This window comes from Trichechus manatus, unplaced genomic scaffold (assembly GCF_000243295.1).
Source record: "Trichechus manatus latirostris isolate Lorelei unplaced genomic scaffold, TriManLat1.0 scaffold00005, whole genome shotgun sequence".
In the NCBI taxonomy this organism is placed as follows: domain Eukaryota; kingdom Metazoa; phylum Chordata; class Mammalia; order Sirenia; family Trichechidae; genus Trichechus; species Trichechus manatus.
The window spans coordinates 24,629,222-24,651,469 of record NW_004443941.1 but is presented as its reverse complement, the minus strand read 5'-3'; the positions used below and the strand labels follow the sequence as shown (position 1 = coordinate 24,651,469).

General features: G+C 40.5%; 1 protein-coding gene across 5 annotated transcripts in view; it reads right to left on the bottom strand.

Annotated features, from left to right (window-relative positions):
- Positions 1–212: 212 nt before the first annotated feature.
- Positions 213–22,248, bottom strand: part of DHX57 (DExH-box helicase 57) — a 74,823-nt gene continuing 52,787 nt past the window's right edge. For 4 of the 5 annotated variants that reach the window (XM_023735737.1, XM_023735734.1, XM_004369541.3 and 1 more), the window contains 7 exons: positions 19,714–19,809; positions 19,542–19,625; positions 16,326–16,460; positions 15,104–15,178; positions 10,509–10,643; positions 6,821–7,021; positions 213–4,578 (listed from right to left, as the gene is read on the bottom strand). In XM_023735737.1, the coding sequence (XP_023591505.1) occupies positions 4,435–4,578; positions 6,821–7,021; positions 10,509–10,643; positions 15,104–15,178; positions 16,326–16,460; positions 19,542–19,625; positions 19,714–19,809 (870 nt within the window). In that variant the 3' untranslated portion in view covers positions 213–4,434. Of the gene's footprint in view, positions 4,579–6,554; positions 7,022–10,508; positions 10,644–15,103; positions 15,179–16,325; positions 16,461–19,541; positions 19,626–19,713; positions 19,810–22,248 lie in introns of all 5 variants that reach the window. The other variant, XR_002824827.1, reaches the window with a different exon arrangement.

Genomic DNA, 22,248 nt, shown 5'->3' with positions numbered 1-22,248 from the left:
TCATTACTGAGCTAAAAGGGTGTCTGGGGGCCATAAACTCTCGCGGTTTCTCCAGTCTGTCAGGCCAGTAAGTCTGGTCTTTTTTTGTGAGTTAGAATTTTGTTCTACATTTTTCCGCAGCTCTGTCCGGGACCCTCTGTTGTGATCCCAGTCAGAGCAGTCAGTGGTGGTAGCCGGGCACCATCTAGTTATAGTGGACTCAGTCTGGTGGAAGCTGTGGTAGTTGTGTGGACCAGATAATGTTTTGTTTGTGGCAGGGGGTGTCCTACACATTGTCTAGCAGCATCCCTGGTCTCTACCCATTAGATGCCAGTAGGGCTCCCCACCTCCAGTTGTGTCAACCAACAATGTCTCCGTTGCCAAGTTATCTGTGGGGCAGAATCGCCCCCAGTTAAGAACCACTGGTTTAAACAAACAAAAACTACATTTTCTCCTGTGAAGAAACTTCTTTGTAGTCCTTGTACATGGTAGGGTATTTGTTAATCAACTTCTATGGACAAATAAAGTTTTATTTTAAAGGTTAACAAACACTATTGTTAAAATACATTTGAAACCCAAGTATTGAATGAGGCAAAACTTATTAAAAGGGGAATCTCAGGAAGTAAATGAGTCTTTTTGGGCTAAGTTGTCCAATCTTTAATTATTGTAGAAGAAAATTCAGCCATGGGTAGTTCTGTTCTTTAGAGTGTAAATTCATTCAACCTGGAAGCAAAATGAACTCCTTCAGGCCATTTTCAGTAAAACCTAGCATTAAGAAAGTAGAGGTAACTGCATATTTTACATAAGGAAATAACAAACCTTACATTGGAACTGCTACTGCTGAAAATGCTTATTAAATAAATTATTACACCATATTTAGTAATATGGTGTTTTCAGTGTCAGGTACATTAAACAGTGATTCTCACTGTTGGGTAAGAAATTTATGAGATTGGGCTGAATTTCCAAGGCCACCTTTAGAAGTTGCTATTTCAAACCCCACGGTGGTTTTTGTTGCCTTTTGTTTCTCTCATGAAAAGCTGAAATAAGAGGTGAAGACAAGAATCCAGTTAATCGATTGTAAACCTTCCCTTGTCATAGCTGTCTCACAGTGGCACTGTGGCCTGGCTTACTTACTCAATTAGCTGGGTTAGAACTGGCCTCTCGAGCAGACCCAGGGCTGGCCAGATAGGGCAAAGAGGCTGAACTGCCTGTGGGAACAAGTTCATATTTGAGTTGCTGTCCTATGTCTTTATGAAACACAGATTCCACTTCTTCCTGATGGTTTTTATATAGGGCATAGGTAACTCTCCAAAAGAACTCTCTTTTTCTACCATTGATAAAACAAATTATTAAAACATCTAAGCTTTTAAAGCGCATTGAGGATTAGTGATTGGCTACAAACCCTATTTAAAACCAATCTCTTTATTATTTGGGGGATGATAGATACCTTAAAAATGGTAAGAAAAAAGTCTGTCAGCAGTCACTAACATCATCCTGGTTAACTGTTCACTAGTCATTGCATAGTTTTGCATTTGTGAGACTAAAAGACATGGAAGCAGATCACTCTGGAGCAGTTGGAAACTCTAGGTGGAACAGCAAATGGTATTAGCTGTTTCCATGTCGTTTCCTCCTGGGGCACTCTGCTGTGAGCACCCAAATACTGCCTGGACACAGGTTCACAATGAAGACCTAACTTCTGAAAACAACAGCTAACCTTGTATTTACTAACTGGCTGAGGATATTAGCAAAGTTTCCCCCCTCATATTGGGGGCAGGGTGGAGCCCTAAGAAGTAAGCTTAATTCCAACATAATTAAGGGGGAGAGCCAGCCTCTGCCTAGGCTTATTCATGCAGAATAATGGCAGGAATCCACTATTTATGTGGCAGCTGGGTGACGCCCACAAGATGCCCTCAGAGTGTGAAATCCAAGCTCACCACCTCTAGGCCAAGCAACAGATAACACAACACAGAGTAGAGTCCCCACAAAGGCAGCCTGGGCTGCATCTGAAGAGCACATCCTTGGTCCTAATGCCTGATATTTGCTGTTTTTAACTTTATGAAGTACTTTCACAAGACCTTATTTTATGATGACGTCTTAGGGACATGTTAAAACCCTTGCCTAGAAAGAAAAAAAAGTAACACCATAGCGTAGAGATTACATGCTGTGCTTAGATATATTATTTTCGATCTCTCAGATAATGGAATGGAAGGATAAAGACTAAAGTTCATTACTTGCCAGAGAATTTGAGTTGTAATAATCAGATATGGAACTAACGATGAAAAAGACAAAATGGTCAACCTGTGGCCACTTCTATAAGAATGATTCTATTCTTATTTCTTGAGAACCTTCCAGAGATTAGACATCGTACAAAACAGCAGTGGAGACTAATTTAGTAGTAAGTACTTTATTGTTTCCTAGGTAGATTGCAGTAAAATGAATATTTAATTTTAAGAAACAATTTACCATTTAGCTCTCCATAAAATTACATTAAATGTTGACCATCTTGTTGGGGCTTAGAAATCGTTTCATCTTGAAATGCTAGACAACATTCTGATCTTCAATTGCGAAGGAGTAATCCTATTTCATAATTTTAATGATCAGCTGAAGAAGTTTCGTTTTGTGGGTGTGGATCTTCATATTCAGTGCCATAAATCAAGGCTTTCAGCCCTTTTCACATTCTGGCATGTCTATAAAATGATAGTATTTGTGCGTTTGTATGTGTCTAGAAGCAGCCAGCCCAAGAACTGGCTTCCTGGAGGGGAGCAGTTTTTTAGCACTCTGGATTAAAGTTTTGCTGTTAACCACCTCCCAGCCATATGTTCTGCTGCAGACCTGGGTTAAAGCTGCAGGTCCCCTTGGGCAGATGGCTCTGGCAAGGGCAGTGAGAGCTCCTCTGCAGTACCAAGAGTCAAAACTCTTAAAACTCTTTTAGAGGGTTAATGCCATTTTCTCCTTCATTTCTCCTAGAAGTCCCAGCCTAATCAGTTCTGTGATGTGAGCCTTGTGTCAGTAGCAAGTCAGGAGGTGGATGCTCTGTGTGTCCGTTTTTTTTAATTTAAAGCAATGACACGAATTGATGCCTTTTAAAAATACTGCTTAGAGTCTAAGCTATTCGACTATATTGAAGCTTAAACACTTTACGAGATTTCCTGAAAACTTAACTAAAATAATACTTCGGAAAGCTAACACCCTTCACTGAGGCGGTTTTGTTGATCAATTTGTATTCAGTCTGGATATAGTAGGAAACCTATACTGACTCCCTACCTGAGGTCTAGACAAACACAAGACTATTTCCTCCACTCTGTTCTCTGGGATCCTTTCTAGCCACACTGATAAATGTCCAGGGAAAATGTAAATGTATTAGTATTTTTTCCAAAATGCTAAAACCAAAAAAACCCAAACCAGTTGCTGTCTAGGTGATTCCTATTAATGGTGACCTCACGTATGTCAGAGTAGAACTATGCTCCATAGAGTTTTCAATGGCTGATTTTTTGGAAGCAGATTGCCCAGGCCTTTCTTCTAAGGTGCCTCAAGGTGGACTTAAACCTCCAAACTTTTGGCTAGCAGCCAAGCGCTTAACTTCTTGTGCCACCCAAAATACTAGTGCCCCATTAACCTAAGCTGTCTCGTGGGAGGCATTGTTATGGTTGTAAATCTGACACTAGCATGATAACCTTTCCTGTCTCAAACGAGCCAACTCTGCCTTGGAGAATACCATTAAAATTTCCTGTGGGTAATATGAAATCTGGCCATTGTGAGTCCGCAAGAGAGGGTAAAGATACCTAAATGGAAAACTAAGGAGAATGAAGACACCAGATCGCCTTGCTTCTAAGAAGAGACCAGCTCGCATTATAAAACCACAACAGAACTCATTACGTTTGTTTTTTTAGGCTGATCTTTAAGGAGTAAAAATAAAAATCCTTCACAAATTAAGTCTACTCAGTAGCCAATCAACAGCCTAAGATGATATTTTTATTTTTCTTGCTCACGTGATTTTTTTCCTGCATGTCTGCAGAAAGGTCCAGTTTCTTTCTCTATTCTGATTCCTCTCACTTGAGCCTTTATGACAAAAAAAACAACAACAGGTATTTCCCTCATGCCCCTGTCACTCCAGTAAAAAACGGGAAAAATAACACATAGATTAAAACAGAATTGTATTAAACATTCACTTTTGTGTTAACTGATAAATTTCCTGCTCTCCAGGACAGTCACAGACAAAGAGACAGGCAAGCTGGGTTTTAGATGCTGTCGCCCCTGACACTCCAAATTGTGCTGGGAGTGCCCACTACTTTGTGAGAAATGCTGAGTCTGAAAGTTTCCCTCAGGTCTATGGTGCCTCGGCTGACTCAGCACTGTGCCCCAGCACAGGTCTTTAGTTGGAGGTAGAGGTGCCGCTGTTACTTCCCTGGCCAGCGAGAAGCAGGTGAGTAGCGAGCATTCCCCTAAGGCAGGCCTTTACTGTGTGGTGACAAGCTTCACAATCATGCTGATGATCCGGGATCCTCGAGGACAGGTACACAGATCTATGCTTGGGTTTTTTATTTTATCCTGGAGGAGCTGGTCAAGTTCTCCACGAAGTTCCTTCACTAATTCAGCCACCTAATATGAAAGCCAGGAAATAAGCAGAACTTGGGGCAACAGGGAAGGAAAGGTTATTACAGGGAAATGCTCTGATTATGATTATTATTCTAGATTTCTGGTATTAACTTTAACCACATTAGGGGAAAAAAACTAAACACATTTTCAGTCTAAAAACAAAACTAAACCTGTTGCCATCGAGTTTGATTTTAACTCATGGCAACCCTATAGGACAGAGTAGAACTGTCCCATAGGGTTTCCAAGGAGCAGCTGGTGGATTCAAACTGCCGACCTCTTGGTTAGCAGCCATAGCTCTTAACCATGGTGCCACCAGGGCTCCTCAGTCTCAAAATGCTTCCAAGATTTCTTGATGCAACTATAGGAATGCTCATTCAATGGTCACTCTGTAATATACTAAACAGAGTCCATTATAAATAAGTTCCTCAATAATATTTCTGGAAAAGAGAAAATCTGCAAATACGGCTTTTTAGTTATGTTCTCCATATTAAGGCCAACTTTTGGACCATCTGCTCTGAGAGAGAAGCAGGAAAGTGAAAAATTAAAAACGTGGATATTAAATGAAATCTCTCTGATTTTGGGACACAGTTTATGATTTTGTAGGGGAAAGAGCTCTGCACTTTAACGGCGTTTTGCTTATGCTGATGTGTAGTGGCCTGTGGATGTCCTCCCAGCATCTGCCTACCCTCCCCCAATGTACACCAACCATGCAGTTTGGACCCTGATCTAATTAAAACAGCCTCTTGCCAGAGTGAATGGCTCAGGTAATCCAGGCCTTAGTAATGGGTCCATGATGCTCCCTCAGCCACAGGAATTGATTTAGGAGGGAGATCTGATGGAGCTTTTAGGAAAGAGGGCTCTGTCTCCCCTTCTGGGCAGTGAGCTGCACAGATATGAAGCCAGGAGCCACTACAACCATCTTGCCCCCACAAGGTCGTCTGCTGTCATTGAGCTGCTGAATCATGCCAGCCCTGCCTGGCCTTCTTGACCTGCACTGTCTAGTACAGCAGCCAAACGTGGCTGTTGAGCACCTGAAGTGTAGCTGGTCCACACTGACATGTGCTGTGAGTATAAAATACACATCACATTTTAAAGACTTAGAATGAAAAGAGAATATAAATATCTCAGTAAGTTTTTTATATTGGTTATGTGTTAAAATTAAAACATTTTGAATGTACCAGGTTGAATAAGTTAATTGAAATTAATTTTACCTGTTTCTTTTAATTTTTTTAAATGTAGTTACTAGAAAATTTAAAATTACATAACGTGGCTTGCAACTATATTTCTATTGGACATCGCTACTTTAATCTTTACAGTTAAACAGGCTAATCAATTCCCTTTAATGTTTAAGGTAGTGTTTCTATTTCTTGCAACGTAAGCATTCTAACAGATGAAAATGTTAAGATGAATTTTTATTTCTGCAACATACACCAAAAAAACCAAACCCGTTGCCATCGAGTCGATTCTGACTCATAGCGACCCTATAGGACAAAGTGCAACTGCCCCATAGGGTTTCCAAGGCTGTAATCTTTACGGAAGCAGACTGCCACATCTTTCTCCCATGAAGCAGCTGGTGGGTTTGAACCGCTGACCTTTTGATTAGCAGCTGAGCGCTTTAACCACTGTGCCACCAGGCTCCCTTCTTCAGCATATACTCTCCTTAAATGCTGTTCATAGGGACTCCACGTAGTGAATGATGGAGACCTGACAATGACAGGAAACGAATCCTAGAATTCATACCCATCATCCGTTTTTTAGGGTAGTGGAATCAGGGTGATTTTTATTTATTTATTTTTGCTTATCTGTACTTTCTGATTTTTCCTTGGTGAACATGTAGTATTTGTATAACATTATCCTTAAAGCTTCTGTCCAGACCTTTCACACCAAGTGCCCTGGGCCTCCCCTCCCAGTGTGCTTCCTGTCAGGGGTGGGGCCTCACGTCAGCCCTACTCTTTCCTAGTCTCCTACTGAAGACTCACCATTCGTAATTAGCCCATGAGCTCTGCTGTCCTGGACACCTAAAGGAATGCCCTATGCTTTATATTATCAAAGCCCACTGTGGCCTGAGTCTCACAGCGCGGTCAGGGAGGAGCTCTCTGAGGAGAAGACAATCCAGCAGATCCTAAATGAAGTGAAGGAGCAAGCCATACACGTATCTAAGGAAAGAACATTTCAGAGAGGAAACAGACTGTGAGGTAGGAGCGTATCTGGTGTGTTCCAGGAAGTGCAAGAAGGCACTCTTTACCTGATGGGAGGCAGCTGCAAAACGGATCCAGCCATCATCCAAGGAGACCACAAACTCTCCCCTTTGAAGCTGCACATTCACTTGGCCTCCTCCAAACAAGACCAGAGGGTACACAGACACCATGCTGCAGTCTCGGATGAACACCCGGCTAGTTTTGATCTTCTCGTGGTATACTAGGTAGGGACTGTCAAAGTGTTTGACCTGTAACATAAAGCCTCAAGTGAAAATAGGGAAGTCACTGGCAACATAAGTGGAACTCCATCAGTCCCATAGATTTAAATACCCCTGTGCATTAAGGAGGAGCCCTGGTGGTGCTGTGGTTGAAGTGCTCGGCTGCTAACTAAAGATCGTCAGTTTGAACCCACCAGCTGCTCTGTGGGAGAAAGACATGGCAATCTATTTTTGTAAAGATTACAGCCTTGGAAACCCTTTGGAGCATTTCCACCCTGTCCTATAGGGTCACTATGAGTCGAATCAGCTAGATGGCAGTGGGTTTCATTTGGTACATTAATGACTCACAAACTTTCATCTGCAGCCTGTTCCTTTCCCCTGAGCTCCAGACTTATAATGTGCAACAACCTCCTTGACATCTCTACTTGGACATCTAGAAAGCATCTTAAACTTCTCGTGTTCGAAACGAATTCTTGATTCTCCCTCCTCTCCACAGTGCTTACCCTCTCAGGGAGTGAATGCCACTCCCAGTCACCCAGTTGCTTAAGCCCCAAACTTCAGTCAGCCTTGACTGCTCTTCTTCCCTCACAACATCTATATCATCACCAAGTCTCATCAGCTCTATTTTTAAAATACATAATGAAATGGCATACTCTCACCACTTCTACAGCTACCACCTTAGTATAAACCATCATCATCTCATGAGACTACTGCAATGCTTCCTAAGTGCTTGCTCTGCTTCTGTTTTTTGCATCTTTACAGTCTATTTTCCACTCAGCACCCAGTGATTTTCTAGAAACGTATATCCAACTATGGTTCAAAATCCTCCAATGGCTGCCCACGAGTAAAATCTAAAATCCTTACCATGGCCATCAATGTCCCACATGCCCTGACCCCTGCCTGCTTGTCCCAGTGCATCTCGTCCCCCGTTGCTGCTAGTCACCCTGCTCCACTGATGTTGGCTGCCTTCTTGTACTTTCTAGAATGCACCAGATATGCTCCTACCTCATGCTTTGTTTCCTCTGCTGAAATGTCCTTTCCTTAGATATGTGCATGGCCTGTTCCTTCACTTCATTTAGGATCTGCTGGATTGTCTTCTCCTCAGAGTTCCTCCCTGACCACCCTATCTAAAAGGGCCCTTCTCCTGTCAGTCTCTATCCCTCTACGCTGCTTTATTTTTCTTCATAGCAGTTGTTGCTAACCTGAGATTATTTGTGTACATATTTCTTGCCTGTCTTCCCCACCAGAACGTAAGCTCTTTGAGTGCAGAGATCTTGTCTGTCTAGTTAAGCCTCAATCTTCCGTGGCCTATAACAGGGCCTGGCATGGAGTGAGTGCTAGTAGATAGTGAATGGACACAGGAATGATTTGGATTCTGTCACAGTCAACTCAGAAGAGTGGTGCTAACCCAGGCATCTGGTTCCTCAGTGTACCCACGGCTGAGAGAGAGCCAATGACCTCATGGCCCTCAAATTCCTCTGAGTTTAAGGAGATCCCTTTCATACTTTGCTGATCCTTTACCCAGCAGTTCCAGGGGGTTGACCAGCCGTAACACTGCGAACTCTCTCTTCCTCATTCTCCTTTCCCCCTTTTCTCCATTTTCCCTAAAAGCTTTATTGAGCATCTGCTTTCAGTGAGGCACCATGCTAGGCACCAATAATATAAAAATGAATAAAATCAATGCCTGTTGTCAGGGATTTCACAATCCCATGAGGGAGACAGACCATAAACCATAAAGTAATGTGATAAGTGCAATAATGGACAGATGTATCCAACATGATGGTGGAACAGTGGAAGAGCAACTTGGAGGGAGAGGGCACTGAGAAAGTGATTTTTAATGGAAGCTTGAAGGGTAAGTAAAAGCTTGCTGGGGAATAAGAATGTCATTTCAGGCAGAGAGAAGAACACGTCCAATGGCATGGTATTTGGAGATACTGTTGGTAGTCTGGTATGGCTAGAGCATACAGAATGACAGAGTGGAGCTGTGGGGGCACGGTATGGGAAAAGACCAGAACATGAAGGGTCATGTGAGAGAGTTTGTCGTACACTCTACATATGAAGAGTTTTAAGTAAGGGAATGACATGGTCAAATGTATGTTTTGTAAAGATAATTCTGGCAGCAACAGTGTAGAAGACTGGTGAGAGAAAACACCAGCAGTAAGATTATTATTATACTTCAGGTAAGAGGTAGATGTTTGGGGTATGAACTGAGGAAGTGGCAATGGAGACAAGAGTAGGCAAATCTGAGAGATGTCAAGAAGGTAGGACTGCTGGGACTTGGTGAATAGTTGGATTGGGGTAAGGAGGAAAAGAGGAGGAGTTTATGTGACTCCTGGGTTCTGATTTTGATGGTGCCTTTAACCAAGACAAAAGCCTAGGAAGGGAAGGGGGAATTGGGAGACAATGAGTTTGATTTTCAGCTTTCGAATTTGAGGTGATTGGAAGGCATCCAGCTGATGATTTCCAGCACGAAAGCTCAGGACAAACCCCAGGTCTGTAAACTGAGATTTGGGGGTTGGTGCCAGTGTGTAGGTGACAGCTGGAATCACAATGCTGTGCATTTGGTGGCTCCTGAAGCATAGGTACACTATAATGAGAAAATAAGGACTCAGGACAGGACTACTACTTCAGGGCAAAGGAGGAGAAGCTAGCAAAGGACATAGAGAAGGGTAATCAGGGAGACAGCAGAAGAAACTGATAATCCTGAAGCAAAAAGAACATCAGAAGCAGTTTCAAAAGGAAGGGAGGTCAGCAGCGTCAAACACCACACGGAAGTCAAGTACATACGGTAAGGACCAGGAGATATTGACTGGATTTAATTACTAGGAGGTGACTGTGACCTTTGATCAGTTTAGTGGATGGTGGGGGCAGAAGCATCACAGCAGTAGGCTGAAGGAAGAGTGAAAGTTGAAGAGTGGGATCTGCAAGTATAGGTCATTCATTCCCCCCACCCCCACCTTTTTTTTCTGTAAAACTATATAATGAAATAATTGCCAATTTCATTGTTTTGCATGTGTACAATTTAGTGACATCAATTACATTACAATGTCATGCAACTATCATCAATATCTGTTGCCACATTCCATCACAATAAACAGCAACTGCTTCCTAAACAATGACTCCCCTCCTATCCTCTCTCCTGCCCCTGGTAACCACTAATAAACTCTGGTCTCTATACATTTGCCTATTCAGGCTATTTCATATAAGGGTCACTCATTCCCTTTTAAAAGCACAGAGTCAGCGATGCAATTATATCATGACTTCTCAAACCACCCCTGCAAAGAGACAATTTGCACTTGAAAGTAGGCTTGAGCATTATTTTGCACTGAGTAGAATTTTCTTGAAACAGAAGTAGTCTTTCTAGAAATAGTCCAATGTCCAGTCTGCTTATATTTATTCAACTTTCCCCAAGTCGATGGCGCTGCTGGGGACAGCAAGCGACAGAACAGAGTTTGGCTGAATTTAAGGTAGTCAAGGCCTGTCATATGCAAACATAAAGAGACACCGCCACTCTGACCTGGTAGTTCACTGATGAAGGGTGAATGTGTACATATCCATCATTCTTGGTGACAAACTTTAACTCTTCTGATTTTGGTTTCATTCTGACAGCTCCAATACTGGTCTTCTGAAATTTCCCTTCTGGGCTTTTCACCTAAACAATAGGTATTTGTAAAAATAGATACATAATACATATTTTCATCGATGGGAGTGCCCCTTGGTACAAAATCAGACTCTGAAGGACATTGCTGTTTCTCCGTTTTCTCACTTTGTTCCCTTTGAAAACAGTACATGGGCACATCATTTATTTTTACCACCCAGAAAATGTGGATATGAGTGCAGCAGCTCTGGGTAACTAGGCTGCGCACCAGCTGTGTGGAGGAGAAATTAGCTGCTACCTTGGGTCTGCACTGATTGTCAGATGTAGAGCTCCAGCTGGCAACACTGGACCAGGGTTCTGCCGACTCTCCATCTCAACCTCAATACATTTACAAATAAATTTCTTTCAAAACACAATAAAAAAAATTCTACGAATAAACAGATGATTTCATTGGAAAACATAATAAAAGCTTCCATGTATATATGAATAACATATATATTAAAGATAATAAACACGTTTACTGCAGAAAATACATATTAGGAATAAAGAAGAAAATAAAAATGTAATCCCATGATTAAGAAATAACTAGTTTAATGTTTGATAAGTATCATTTTAGTTTTTTTTGCTAGATATATATTTATATATATAAATAAAGATAACCATAAACATACACTATAAATAAAAATATATATACATATTCAAACAAATAGGATCACTCTTCTTTATAACCTACTTTTTTAATAGCATTTTTCCATGTTGTTGAATATTTTCCTACAACATAATTTTCAATGACTGTATGGTCCCTTGTTGTAAGGGTCTATACTTATTAAACCAATAAATTCCCTATTATTGGAAATTTAAATTGTCTATAATTATAGTGCTCAAATGAACATTCTTCTAGTTGTATCTTTTTGCATATATGTGATTATTTCCTAATAATAAATCCCTAGAAATGAAAGTGCTCTATAGAAAGGGTGTATCCATTTATATTCCCACCAAGAGTGAGAGTTCATTTTTTGAGGCTCATGATAGCACAGGTATTATAATTAAAAAAAATGTTTTTGCCCTATTTGGAAAGTAAAAAGAGGTATTTCTTTGTTGTTTTAGCTTGTATTTCTTCACCGTAGTAACACAGCACTGCATTTCTGTATGTATCTACTACCTGTTCCCTCATGTCCTATTTGTAAGAGTTCTTAAGCACATAGCCAGATCTCTCACCTTTTCACTTTTGGTTTAGTCTCAAAATTATGTTATTATTCACCTAAAATTTCTTATACCACATTTATGGTTTTCATTTTAAGTCCCCCAATTTATTTTCCCCCCTGGCATTTTTTATATTTTTCAAAAACTTTTTATTTTGAAATAATTATAGACTCATAGGAAGCTGCAAAAATATACAGAGTCCCTTGTACCGTTCCCCCAGCTTCCCCCAATGGTAACATCTTATATAACTTTTTACATATCAAAACCAGCAAATCGATATCCAAATGATTTTTTAAGGTAAATTTCAAATGGTTTCAAAAGCATGCAAGTGCTACACAGAAAATGAACCATAATTTAAGCAGCAGATGTTAAGCGAGAATTTAACAAAAAGTTAAGGCCTTGAGAAATGATTCAGTACTCTGCCAAATTCAAATTCTTTCGAAGTTTGAAATGGATAATTTGTTAGGACTGGCTAATCAAAACTCAGGTAAAAGTCTAAGAACACACTCAGGTAGGATCTCCAGAGGATGGCCACAGTACTGATTTGTGTCATTTGTTCTTATCTAATTATAGTCCAAAGTAGAGAGAATAAGGAGAAATGGGAAACTGCAGTAGAATAAAACTCACATCTAACACAGGTTAGTTATGCACGGGTTGGCTGACAGAGTGACATTTATGTCCATCTTAATTTCTGGGATGTCATAAAATGTCAGAAGGATTACAAAGGCATTTTGTTTTATATAATACATGTGTTACTGAATGATGTATAGGCATACCTCATTTTATTGCACTTTGCAGATATTATGTTTTTTACAAATTGCAAGTTTGTGGCAACTCTGTATCGAGAAAGTCTATCAGCACCATTTATCCAACAGCATGTGCTCACTTTGTGTCTGTGTCACATTTTGGTAATTCTTGAAATATTTCAAACTTTTTCATTATTATTACATCTGGTATGGTGACATGTGATCAGTGATCTTTGATGTTACTATTGTAATTGTTTTGGGGTGTCACAAACCGTGCCCATATAAGATGGTAAACTTAATCGATAAATGTTGTTTGTGTTCTGACTTCTCCACTGACTGGCCATTCCCGTCTCTTTCTCTTTCCTCGGCCTCCTATTCCCTGAGAGATGACAATATTGAAATTAGGCCAATTAATAACCCTACAATAGCCTCTGAGTGTTCAAGAGAAAGGAAGAGTCGCATGTCTCTCATTTTACATCAAAAGCTAGAAATGATTAAGCTTAGTGAGGAAGGCATGTCAAAAGCCGAGACAGGCCAAAAGCTAGGCCTCTTGCGCCAAACAGTTAGCCAAGTTGTGAATGCAAAGAAAAAGTTCTTGAAGGAAATTAAAAGTGCTACTCCACTGAACACATGAATGGTAAGAAAGCAAAATAGCCTTATTGCTGATGTGAAGAAAGTTTTAGTGGTCTGGACAGAAGATCAAACCATTCCCTTAAGCCAAAGCCTAATTCAGAGCAAGGCCCTAACTCTCTTCAATTCTATGAAGGCTGACAGAGGTGAGGAAGCTGCAGAAGAAAAGTTTGAAGCTAGCAGAGGTTGGTTCATGAGGTTTAAGGAAACAAGCTGTCTCCATAACATTAAAGGGCGAGGTGAAGCAGCAAGTGCTGATGTAGAAACTGCAGCAAGTTATCCAGAAGATCTACCTAAGATAACTGATGAAAGTAGCTACACTAAACAACAGATTTTCAATGTAGACGAAACAGCCTTATATTGGAAGAAGATGCCATCTAGGACTTTCATAGCTAGAGAGGAGAAGTCAACGCCTGGCTTCAAAGCTTCAAAGGACAGGCTGACTCTCTTGTTAGGGGCTAATGTAGCTGGTGACTTTAAGTTGAAGCCAAAGCTCATGTATCATTCTGAAAATCCTAAGGCCCTTAAGAATTATGCTAAATTGACTCTGCCTGTGCTCTATAAACGGAACAACAAAGCCCGGATGACAGCACATCTGTTTACAACATGGTTTACAGACTATTTTAAGCCTACTGCTGAGATGTACTACTCAGAAAAAACGATTCCTTTCAAAATATTACTGCTCATTGACAATGCATCTGGTCACCCAAGAGCTCTGATGGAGATGTACAAGGAGATTAATGTTGTTTTCATGCCTGCTAACACAACATCCATTCTACAGCCCGTGGATCAAGGAGTAATTTTGACTTTCAAGTCTTATTATTTAAGAAACATATTTCATAAGGCTATACCTGCCATAGACAGTAATTCCTCTGATGGATCCAGGCAAAGTAAACTGAAAACTTTCAGGAAAGGATTCACCACTCTAGATGCCATTAATAACATTAGTGATTCATGGAAGGTCAAAATACCAACATTAACAGGAGTTTGGAAGAAGTTGATTCCAACCCTTACGGATGACTTTGAGGGGTTCAAGACTTCAGCGGAGGAAGTAACTGCAGATGTGGTGGAAATGGCAAGAGAACTAGAATTAGAAGTGGAGCCCGAAGATGTGACTGAACTGCTGCAATGTCAACAGATAAGCAGTTGCTTCTTACGGATGAGCAAAGAAAGTGGTTTCTTGAGATGGAATCTACTCCTGGTGAAGATGCTGTGAACACTGTTGAAATGATAACAAAAGATTGAGACTATTACATAAACTTAATTGATAAAGCAGTGGCAGGGTTTGAGAGAACTGACTCCAATTTTGAAAGAAGTTCTACTGTGGGTAAAATGCTATCAAACAGCATCACATGCTACAGAGAAATCTTTTGTGAAAAGAAGAGTCAATCGATACAGCAAACTTCAATGTTGTCTTATTTTAAGAAATTGCCACAGCCACCCCAGCCTTCAGCAACCACCATGTGATCAGTCAGCTGCCATCAACATCGAGGCAAGACCTTCCACCAGCAAAAAGTTTAGGACTTGCTGAAGGCTCAGATGGTAAAATTTTTAGCAACAAAGTGTTTTTTAATTACGGTATGTACATTGTTTTTTTAGACATAATGCTGTTGCATGCTTAATAGACTACAGTATAGTGTAAACATAACTTTTATATGCACTGGGAAACCAAAAAATTCATGACTTGCTTTATTGCAAAATTCGCTTTACTACAGTGATCTGGAAGCAAACCCGTAGTATCTCCGAGGTGTATCACAACAGGTTTTGGAGAATGGAAGGACTGACAATGTGCACTAAGGAGTTGCTACAAGGTAACAACTTGGCATGCCTGTGCATGTATGTCTCTTTCAGATGATCAATGTTAAAGTCTTAATTTATATTCCTTGGCTATAAGTTAACAAGAAGTGGAAGGAGTCAGGAAAAATGTTTTGTTACCTGCACTACATTTGGATACAGAGCAGCACACAGCATTGCTGATATCAGCTTGGGGTTGTCAGCATTTGAGTTTGCCTAAGAAAGAAATACAGCATTAATCTTACAAGTACTTTTGCCAAGTAATGTGGCTATTTCTGTCTGTGCCCTGGAATTTGCCATTATATTTCATTTGATCTCTATCTTAAACAAAACAAAAAAAGGGAATCTGGTTCCTACCTTTTTGCTAGGAACAATGAATTCTTTCTAAGTAAAAAACAAACCTATTGGACCACATCCACATAGGACTCACTCCAAGGAGTTACAAAACTAGGGTTCCTAAGGGTCAGTGGAGAGAAAAGATTCTGGTTCATGAAATGTTCACAAATAAAGCACTAATTGCACTTACAATAAAGGGGCGTCGGGTTCATCTTGAAGAAGTGCTCTTCCTATAGTTTACAAAACACTGTCCATGGCTGTAAAAAGGCGGGGTTGATCTGAGAATACATTAATGGAAAGTCTATTCTACTTCTTGGAGCCCTGGTGGCACAGTGGGTAAGAGCTCAGCACTTCAAATATACCAGCCGCTCCTTGGAAACCCTATTGGGCAGGTAGTTCTACTTTGTCCTATAGGGTCTCTATGAGTCAGAATCGACTCGATGGTTTGGTTTTTTTGGCTTTATTCTACCTCTCATGGATCTATCAAGAACCAGAATGACATTTAAAAATCAAAAACAATAAAAATTAACAGAAAAACTCTTATGTTTGTATGAGTGTTGTTGTTAGGTTCTGACTCATAGCGACCCTATGTACAACAGAACAAAACACTGCCTGGTCCTGCGCTGTCCTTATAATCGTCGTTATATTTGAACCCACTGTTGCAGCCACTGTGTCGATCCATCTCGTCGAGGGTCTTCCTCTTTTTCGCTGACCTTTTGCTGTATGAGTGTCAGCCGACACTTATTGTGGAAAGAAGAAAATCAAGAATGCCACCAACCTACTACTCACAGGGCTTATGTGAAGAAGAATGCCTACAAATGTCCCTGAGTTAATATTTTATTCATGTGCTAATTAAAGAGAAGACTAACTACCCAGAGGCACCTTGCAAAAAAGGCCTGGTGATCTGCTTCGGAAGGGCCCTAGTCATGAAAACCCTATGGAGCAGTTCTACTCTGCAACACACAGGGCCGCCAGGAGTTGGAATCAACACAATGACTTTTTTTTTTTTTCCTGACACATTCTTTACCTCTTCTCCTGTGGCATCCAACACACCATCTCCTCCTTGGGCCCTTTTCTCAATTTCCCTTGCTCTGAGTCCTTCCTTCACAAACCCTATGTCCGATAACAGTTCAGTGAATTGTCGTTTGAGGCTGGCCATTTCCTGAAAGAAGTGGAAAGACCTCTAAGGGAGGGCAACAACATATCAAAGCAGGTAAGTGTAGAGTCTTACAATAGTGAGTGACTATAAAAACATATTTACAGTGGACAGCACTGGGGCCCATATGGGTCCATCAAACAGGTATTAAGCTTATCTCGTCTGGTCATTTCCAAAAAGGCAATTTTCACTTATACAAACTGACAGAGTGAAACATTTATGTAGAAATTAAAAAATGTCAGAAAACTCAATCCTTTATTTAACTCTAGTTTACACTTCTTAACGCTTTCATTAGATTTTGGCTTGGTCGGATTTTCCTGGGAATTTTTGGAATTAAGTTTATTTTGTTTGGAAACCTAACTCAAAGTGCTGAGAGACACTGCCTAGTTTTTCCTACTTGCATTTCTGCCAAGTCTTCTCAGCTCCTCACCAAGTCCTCTCAGCTCCTCACCTGTGCCAAGCGTGGGAGTGCTCTCTCCCAAATGGATGTAGAACACTCATCTCAGGAGAACTCTCCCTCTCCCCCACCTGTGTCCTCACTGGCTCACACCTTTTCCTGGAACAGGGACATTATGAAGTGGTTTAGACTTAAACACCTTTTTTGTAGCTGGAGGAACCCTGGTGGTGCAGTGGTTAAGCACTCAGCTGCTAACCTAAAGGTCAGTGGTTTGAACCTGCCAGCTGCTCTGCAGGAGAAAGATGTGGTAGTCTGCTTCCATAAAGATTACCACTTTGGAAACCCTACTGGGCAGTTCTACTGTGTTCTATAGGGTTGCTATGAGTCGGAATTGACCTGATGGCAGTGGGTTTGTTTTTTTTTCTGTTGTTGCTGAGCACAAATGTGAGAAAGAGAACAAACCTCTTTCTCCTCTGGCTTCTGTTCAAATACAGACTGCATATCAGACGACACAAGAGGAGATAATGATAATCAAAGGAACGTAAAGCAAGACTACCTGTCACACGACAACAATTTAAGTGTTTTGTTGCAATGTCTCAAATACACATGGATAACATGGCAGCCCTGGTGGCGCAGTGGTTAAGAGCTCAGCTGCTAACCAAAAGCTCCGCAGTTTGAATCCACCAGCTGCTCCTTGGAAACCCTATGGGGCAGTTCTACTCTGTCCTACAGGGTTGCTATGAGTTGGAATCGACTCGATGGCAACGGGTTATAACAGGAGTTAGATATACCAGAGTTTTTATTTAATGACAAAGATTTATTGAGGTTTTAAAAATCCTATAATCTAAGCTGGAGTTTAGTGGAAAGAGGGAACTGTTTGATGGACCTCAGAGATTGCACAAAATCTACATATATCCTGAATAAAAATAATAAATCCATTTAGTAAGAAATGTAATTTAGAAGAAATATTCTCATTGTACTTAAACATCTTAATGACTTGCAAAAATATTTATGACTGCACCTTACATATAAAATACTTGAGATCAAATGGTTCTTAACCCTGGCTGCATATTAGACTCGCGTGGTGAACCCAACAACAACAAAAATAATAACAGCAGCAGCAGCAACTAGATGCCTAGGCCCCACCCCAGAGATCCAGACTTAACTGGCCTGGGGTAAGACCTGGGCATTTTATCGTTTTTAAAAGGCTCCCCAGGTGAATCTAATGTGCAGCCAGGCTTGAAAACTTGCTTTCAATGGACTTAGAATAAAGCTACAGCCATTGTCTTCTCAACATGTCTCACTGCAGTACACCTGAAGGCAGAGGAGAGTGAAGGCAAACCCTGGGATGGTTTTGAGGTCTCTTATTTCAACTTTGTTAAAAAATATCAATACATAAAATTTACTAATATGAAGTAATTTATAAAGTAATTTAATTCAGACTCAAAAAACCCCAAACCAAACCCACTGCCACTGAGTTGACTGTGACTCATAGTAGACTCATAGTAGAACTGCCCCATCTTTACGGAAGCAGACTCCACATCTTTCTCCTGTGGAGCGGCTGGCGGGTTGGAACTGCCAACCTCTCGGTTGGCAGCTGAGCGCTTTAACCACTGTGCTACCAGGGCTCCTTTAATTTAGATCAGTGCTTCTGAAACCTTAATATTCATATGAATCACCTGGGGCTTTCTCATTGGGTTGGTCTGGGTAGTCCTATTACTTCATCTTAAATAACCAAATTCACTCATTCATTATTTATTCAATGAATCTTTACCAACCACCAACTATCTGCTAAGCACTGTTCTAGGCACTGGGGATGCAATGGAGAACAAAACAGATAAGGTTTCTACTCTGATGGAGCTTATAAAACAGAGAGATAGACGTCAGGTAGTGGTAAGTACTAAGAAGAACATTAATTCTGCATTCTACTCCATGGCGTATCAATGTTTTAATATGAAAATAAAGTCGTCCTCCCTCCGCAGCCCCAAAATCTTTGAGTAAAACAGGTACTTTGCAAATCTCTGCACCATCCTGCTTCTCATACCAGTATGGAAGCGGATCTAAAACATTGTTACAACAGAGGACAGAAGGCCTGTCAATTATGAGACAGATGATAAACCTTTGTCTTTCTCGTGTACTCATTATTGGATATACAGTAGCTTCTGATGGACATAAGAAAAATTAATGAAGAAAATCTGGTTTGGTAGTTCTTAGTTCTTTGGTTTTGGGGAGAAGTGAGGGGGCTGGGGATGGTCATAGACCCCTTTGATATCTGATGAAACTATAAGCCCTTCTCCAGAATAATGTGCATATGTATAATATACAATTTTATAATAAAATTTTGCATACAATTTTAGTGGTTTATGGATCTAGGTTAAGAATTCCTGGTAGAATTACAGAAAAAACCGACTTCCAGTAAATAGTAATCTTCAGATTGCCTTTCCTTCATGTAGACACAAATTCACTGGAAAGAGGACAAATGGGGTTAGTTGAAAGATTCAGCACAGAAGGCCTGATCGCATACACTAGGAGTCTGCTGTACACAACTGGTAAAGCCAAGCATATTCCAGAAACAATGTTTTCAATGTCAAGACAAGCACAAGTAAAGCGAGGCAGACAAAGTTGAAACATCTTCCTGTGAGCTACTAAACAGACAATGAATGAACACAAACTGCCACAGAAGGACTCACCTGAAGAACTCTTCCTGACAAGAAGTTTTGTCTGCAGTAATTATAGCTTGCACGCACACTGTCTTTTGTACTTAGCTGCCATCCCTAAATTTTGGAGAAAATCAAACTGAACTTACTCTGTCTTTAGTTCCAATTCTGGTAATAAGCCTCAATTATTAGATTATGGACTTACCTTATACGCTTGTAGAAGGGCCAGGTAATCACTGTTTGCAAATGCAAATTCCAACTTTTTCTGGTTAGCTTCCTCTTTTTTATCCCAGGGAGAAACCTAAATGAGGAAGGACACTTGAAGGACGCATTTTAGCTCAGGTTTTAAATGGTATTTTCTTTTCTTCTGCTGAAGCCAGATGCCTTGTAAAGCATTTTGTGTGGAACAAGAATGCTCAGTGTGTGGCTGATTAAAGGCAGTTATGCTACTGGCAAGCTAACCGTCTTGGGAGTCTCTGCCCACCCAGAATTAGCTCTTCTGAGTCATTTAGCTCTAAGTGGCATGGTGTTATCAAAGAGCCACTCACTGTAAAAGGTGATGTAAAATCTTAACTGTCATAGCTCTATTTTACAGATTCTTGTTCATCTTTTGTACTTGAGTCTTCCCTATTTCTATTCCTGTAACTAATGCTTTCCTCCTATTTTCATAACGTTTACAGGCCCTCCTTTTTCCTAGAAATTTGTAAAATTAGCAGAGAACTTAATTTCCACTGTTCCTCCCCCGCCCCATGCATGGATTGAGTCTAATTCTCTGATGTTCCTCTGCTTTCTCAGGCTCTCAGAACTCCAGCACGAGCTGCGGAAGCTCCTGATGCTACACCAAAGCCCTAGCTGTGACACCACTGACAACCATTTAAACCAACTACAGTGCTCTGCTCTACTTTTTGTTTATTTGAATAACTTCATGGCTAAGACAGTAACGAAACTTTATTTTCTACTTGGAAATAAAATTCCTTTCTTTGAAGGAAAGCCAGCGGGGAAAGGATTCCATTTAGGAGATTAATATTATGCTGACAGAACCCAACAAAGGACAGGTGCTCAGTTTTGGCTCAGGTGACATCAATGTTCCTAACAAAGTCTCTCAGTTTTCCAAGAAAAGAAAGCAGTCAGTGAAAGCTTTATTCAGATGATGTGACAGACAATGGAGCTCCTGCTCTCAACACTGATACTGTGTGGCCTGAGCACGTGACCTTACGTCGGGGCCTTGGTTTTCTACTGTGTTGTTAAATGAGGAAGCTGGACTAAGATCTTTTTTGCAGATCTGTGAGTTTACAATTCTATGAAGTAGAACATTGGAACTGAAGAAAAAGGATTACACCCATCTATTTCCATACCTAAGGAGCCCTGGTAGCTCAACTGCTAACTGAGAGGTTTTTGGTTGAAACCCACCCAGCGGTTCCAACGGAGAAAGACCTGGCAATCTGCTCCAATAAAGATTACAGCCGAAAAAACCCTATGGGGCAATTATGCTCTGTCACATGGGGTTGCTATGAGTCGGAACAGACCCAACCGCACCTAACAACAACATTTCCCTACCTATTAAAATAAACCAGGGTAAAATAAAGGAAGGGTGCTCCCAGGGGAATAAAATGTATTGAATTTCCCTTTTTTTTCTTTCCTCAGATTCAAATAAAGTCTTTAATCTAAGGGGTAAAACCATGCATGCTGGGTTTTGCTGGGCACTGCAGGAAAGTGATGAATTCAAGAACGAAAACAGAATTTTGGGGAGGGAGAAAGTGAACGAAAACAATCCTATTAAATGTGGCAGCATGTTTTTGTGGCAGGCAGGGAGAGATGAGGCACAGGAAAGGGGACGAGCACTGTTGCAGTCTCACTAAACTAATACGACAACTTGTCACTGGAAATCTTTGCAGCTTGTTAGCAGGTGACTAGCTGATTCAGAAGTGTTTTCTATCATTCCCTCTGTGTTCCCCATGGTTTTTTTTTTTTTAATTTCCTTTTTTTTTCCTGTTTCTTTCTTACCCATGTTGCTCTATTTTGCCTTTTAATCCTTCATATCTCCTTGAAGTCAAAACATTTAGCTGGCTCTAATTAAGATTTGTTTTTAATAATGTTTTATTGTGTTTTAGGTGAAAGTTTACACAGCAAATTAGGTTCCCATTTAATAATTTCTATACAAATTGTTCCATGATATTGGTTACAATTTTCACAATGCATCAGCCTTCTTATTATTTCCATTCTGTTTGTTTTGTTTCCATTGATCTAGCTTCCCTTCCCCTCCATGCCTTTTCATCTTTGGGTAAATGCTGACCACTTGGTCTCATATAGTTGATTGTTTAAGGAAGCACATTACTCATGGGTGATATTATTTATTTTATAAGCCTATCTATTATTTGGCTGAAAGGTGACCTCCAGAAACAGCTTCATTTCCCAGTTCAAATGTTATCTTAGAGCAACAGTCTTGGGGGTTTCTCTAGTCTCTACCGGTCCAGTAGGCTGACTGTTTTTTAAAACCATCCAGGGGCATCTTTTGCTCATTTGCATTTTCTGATTTTCTATAATGAGCAAGTATAGCAGATACAATAAAAAGCACATTTAGATTATTTTCATAATGCAGATCCTTGGTTCTTAATCTTTATTTGGGACATGAACCTCTTTGATGATCTGATGAAAGTTATGTACATTCTGCCCTGAAAAATTCATATAAAATATCCAAGAACAACCTTGGTGAGTAGCGTCTGGGGTCTTAAAAGCCTGT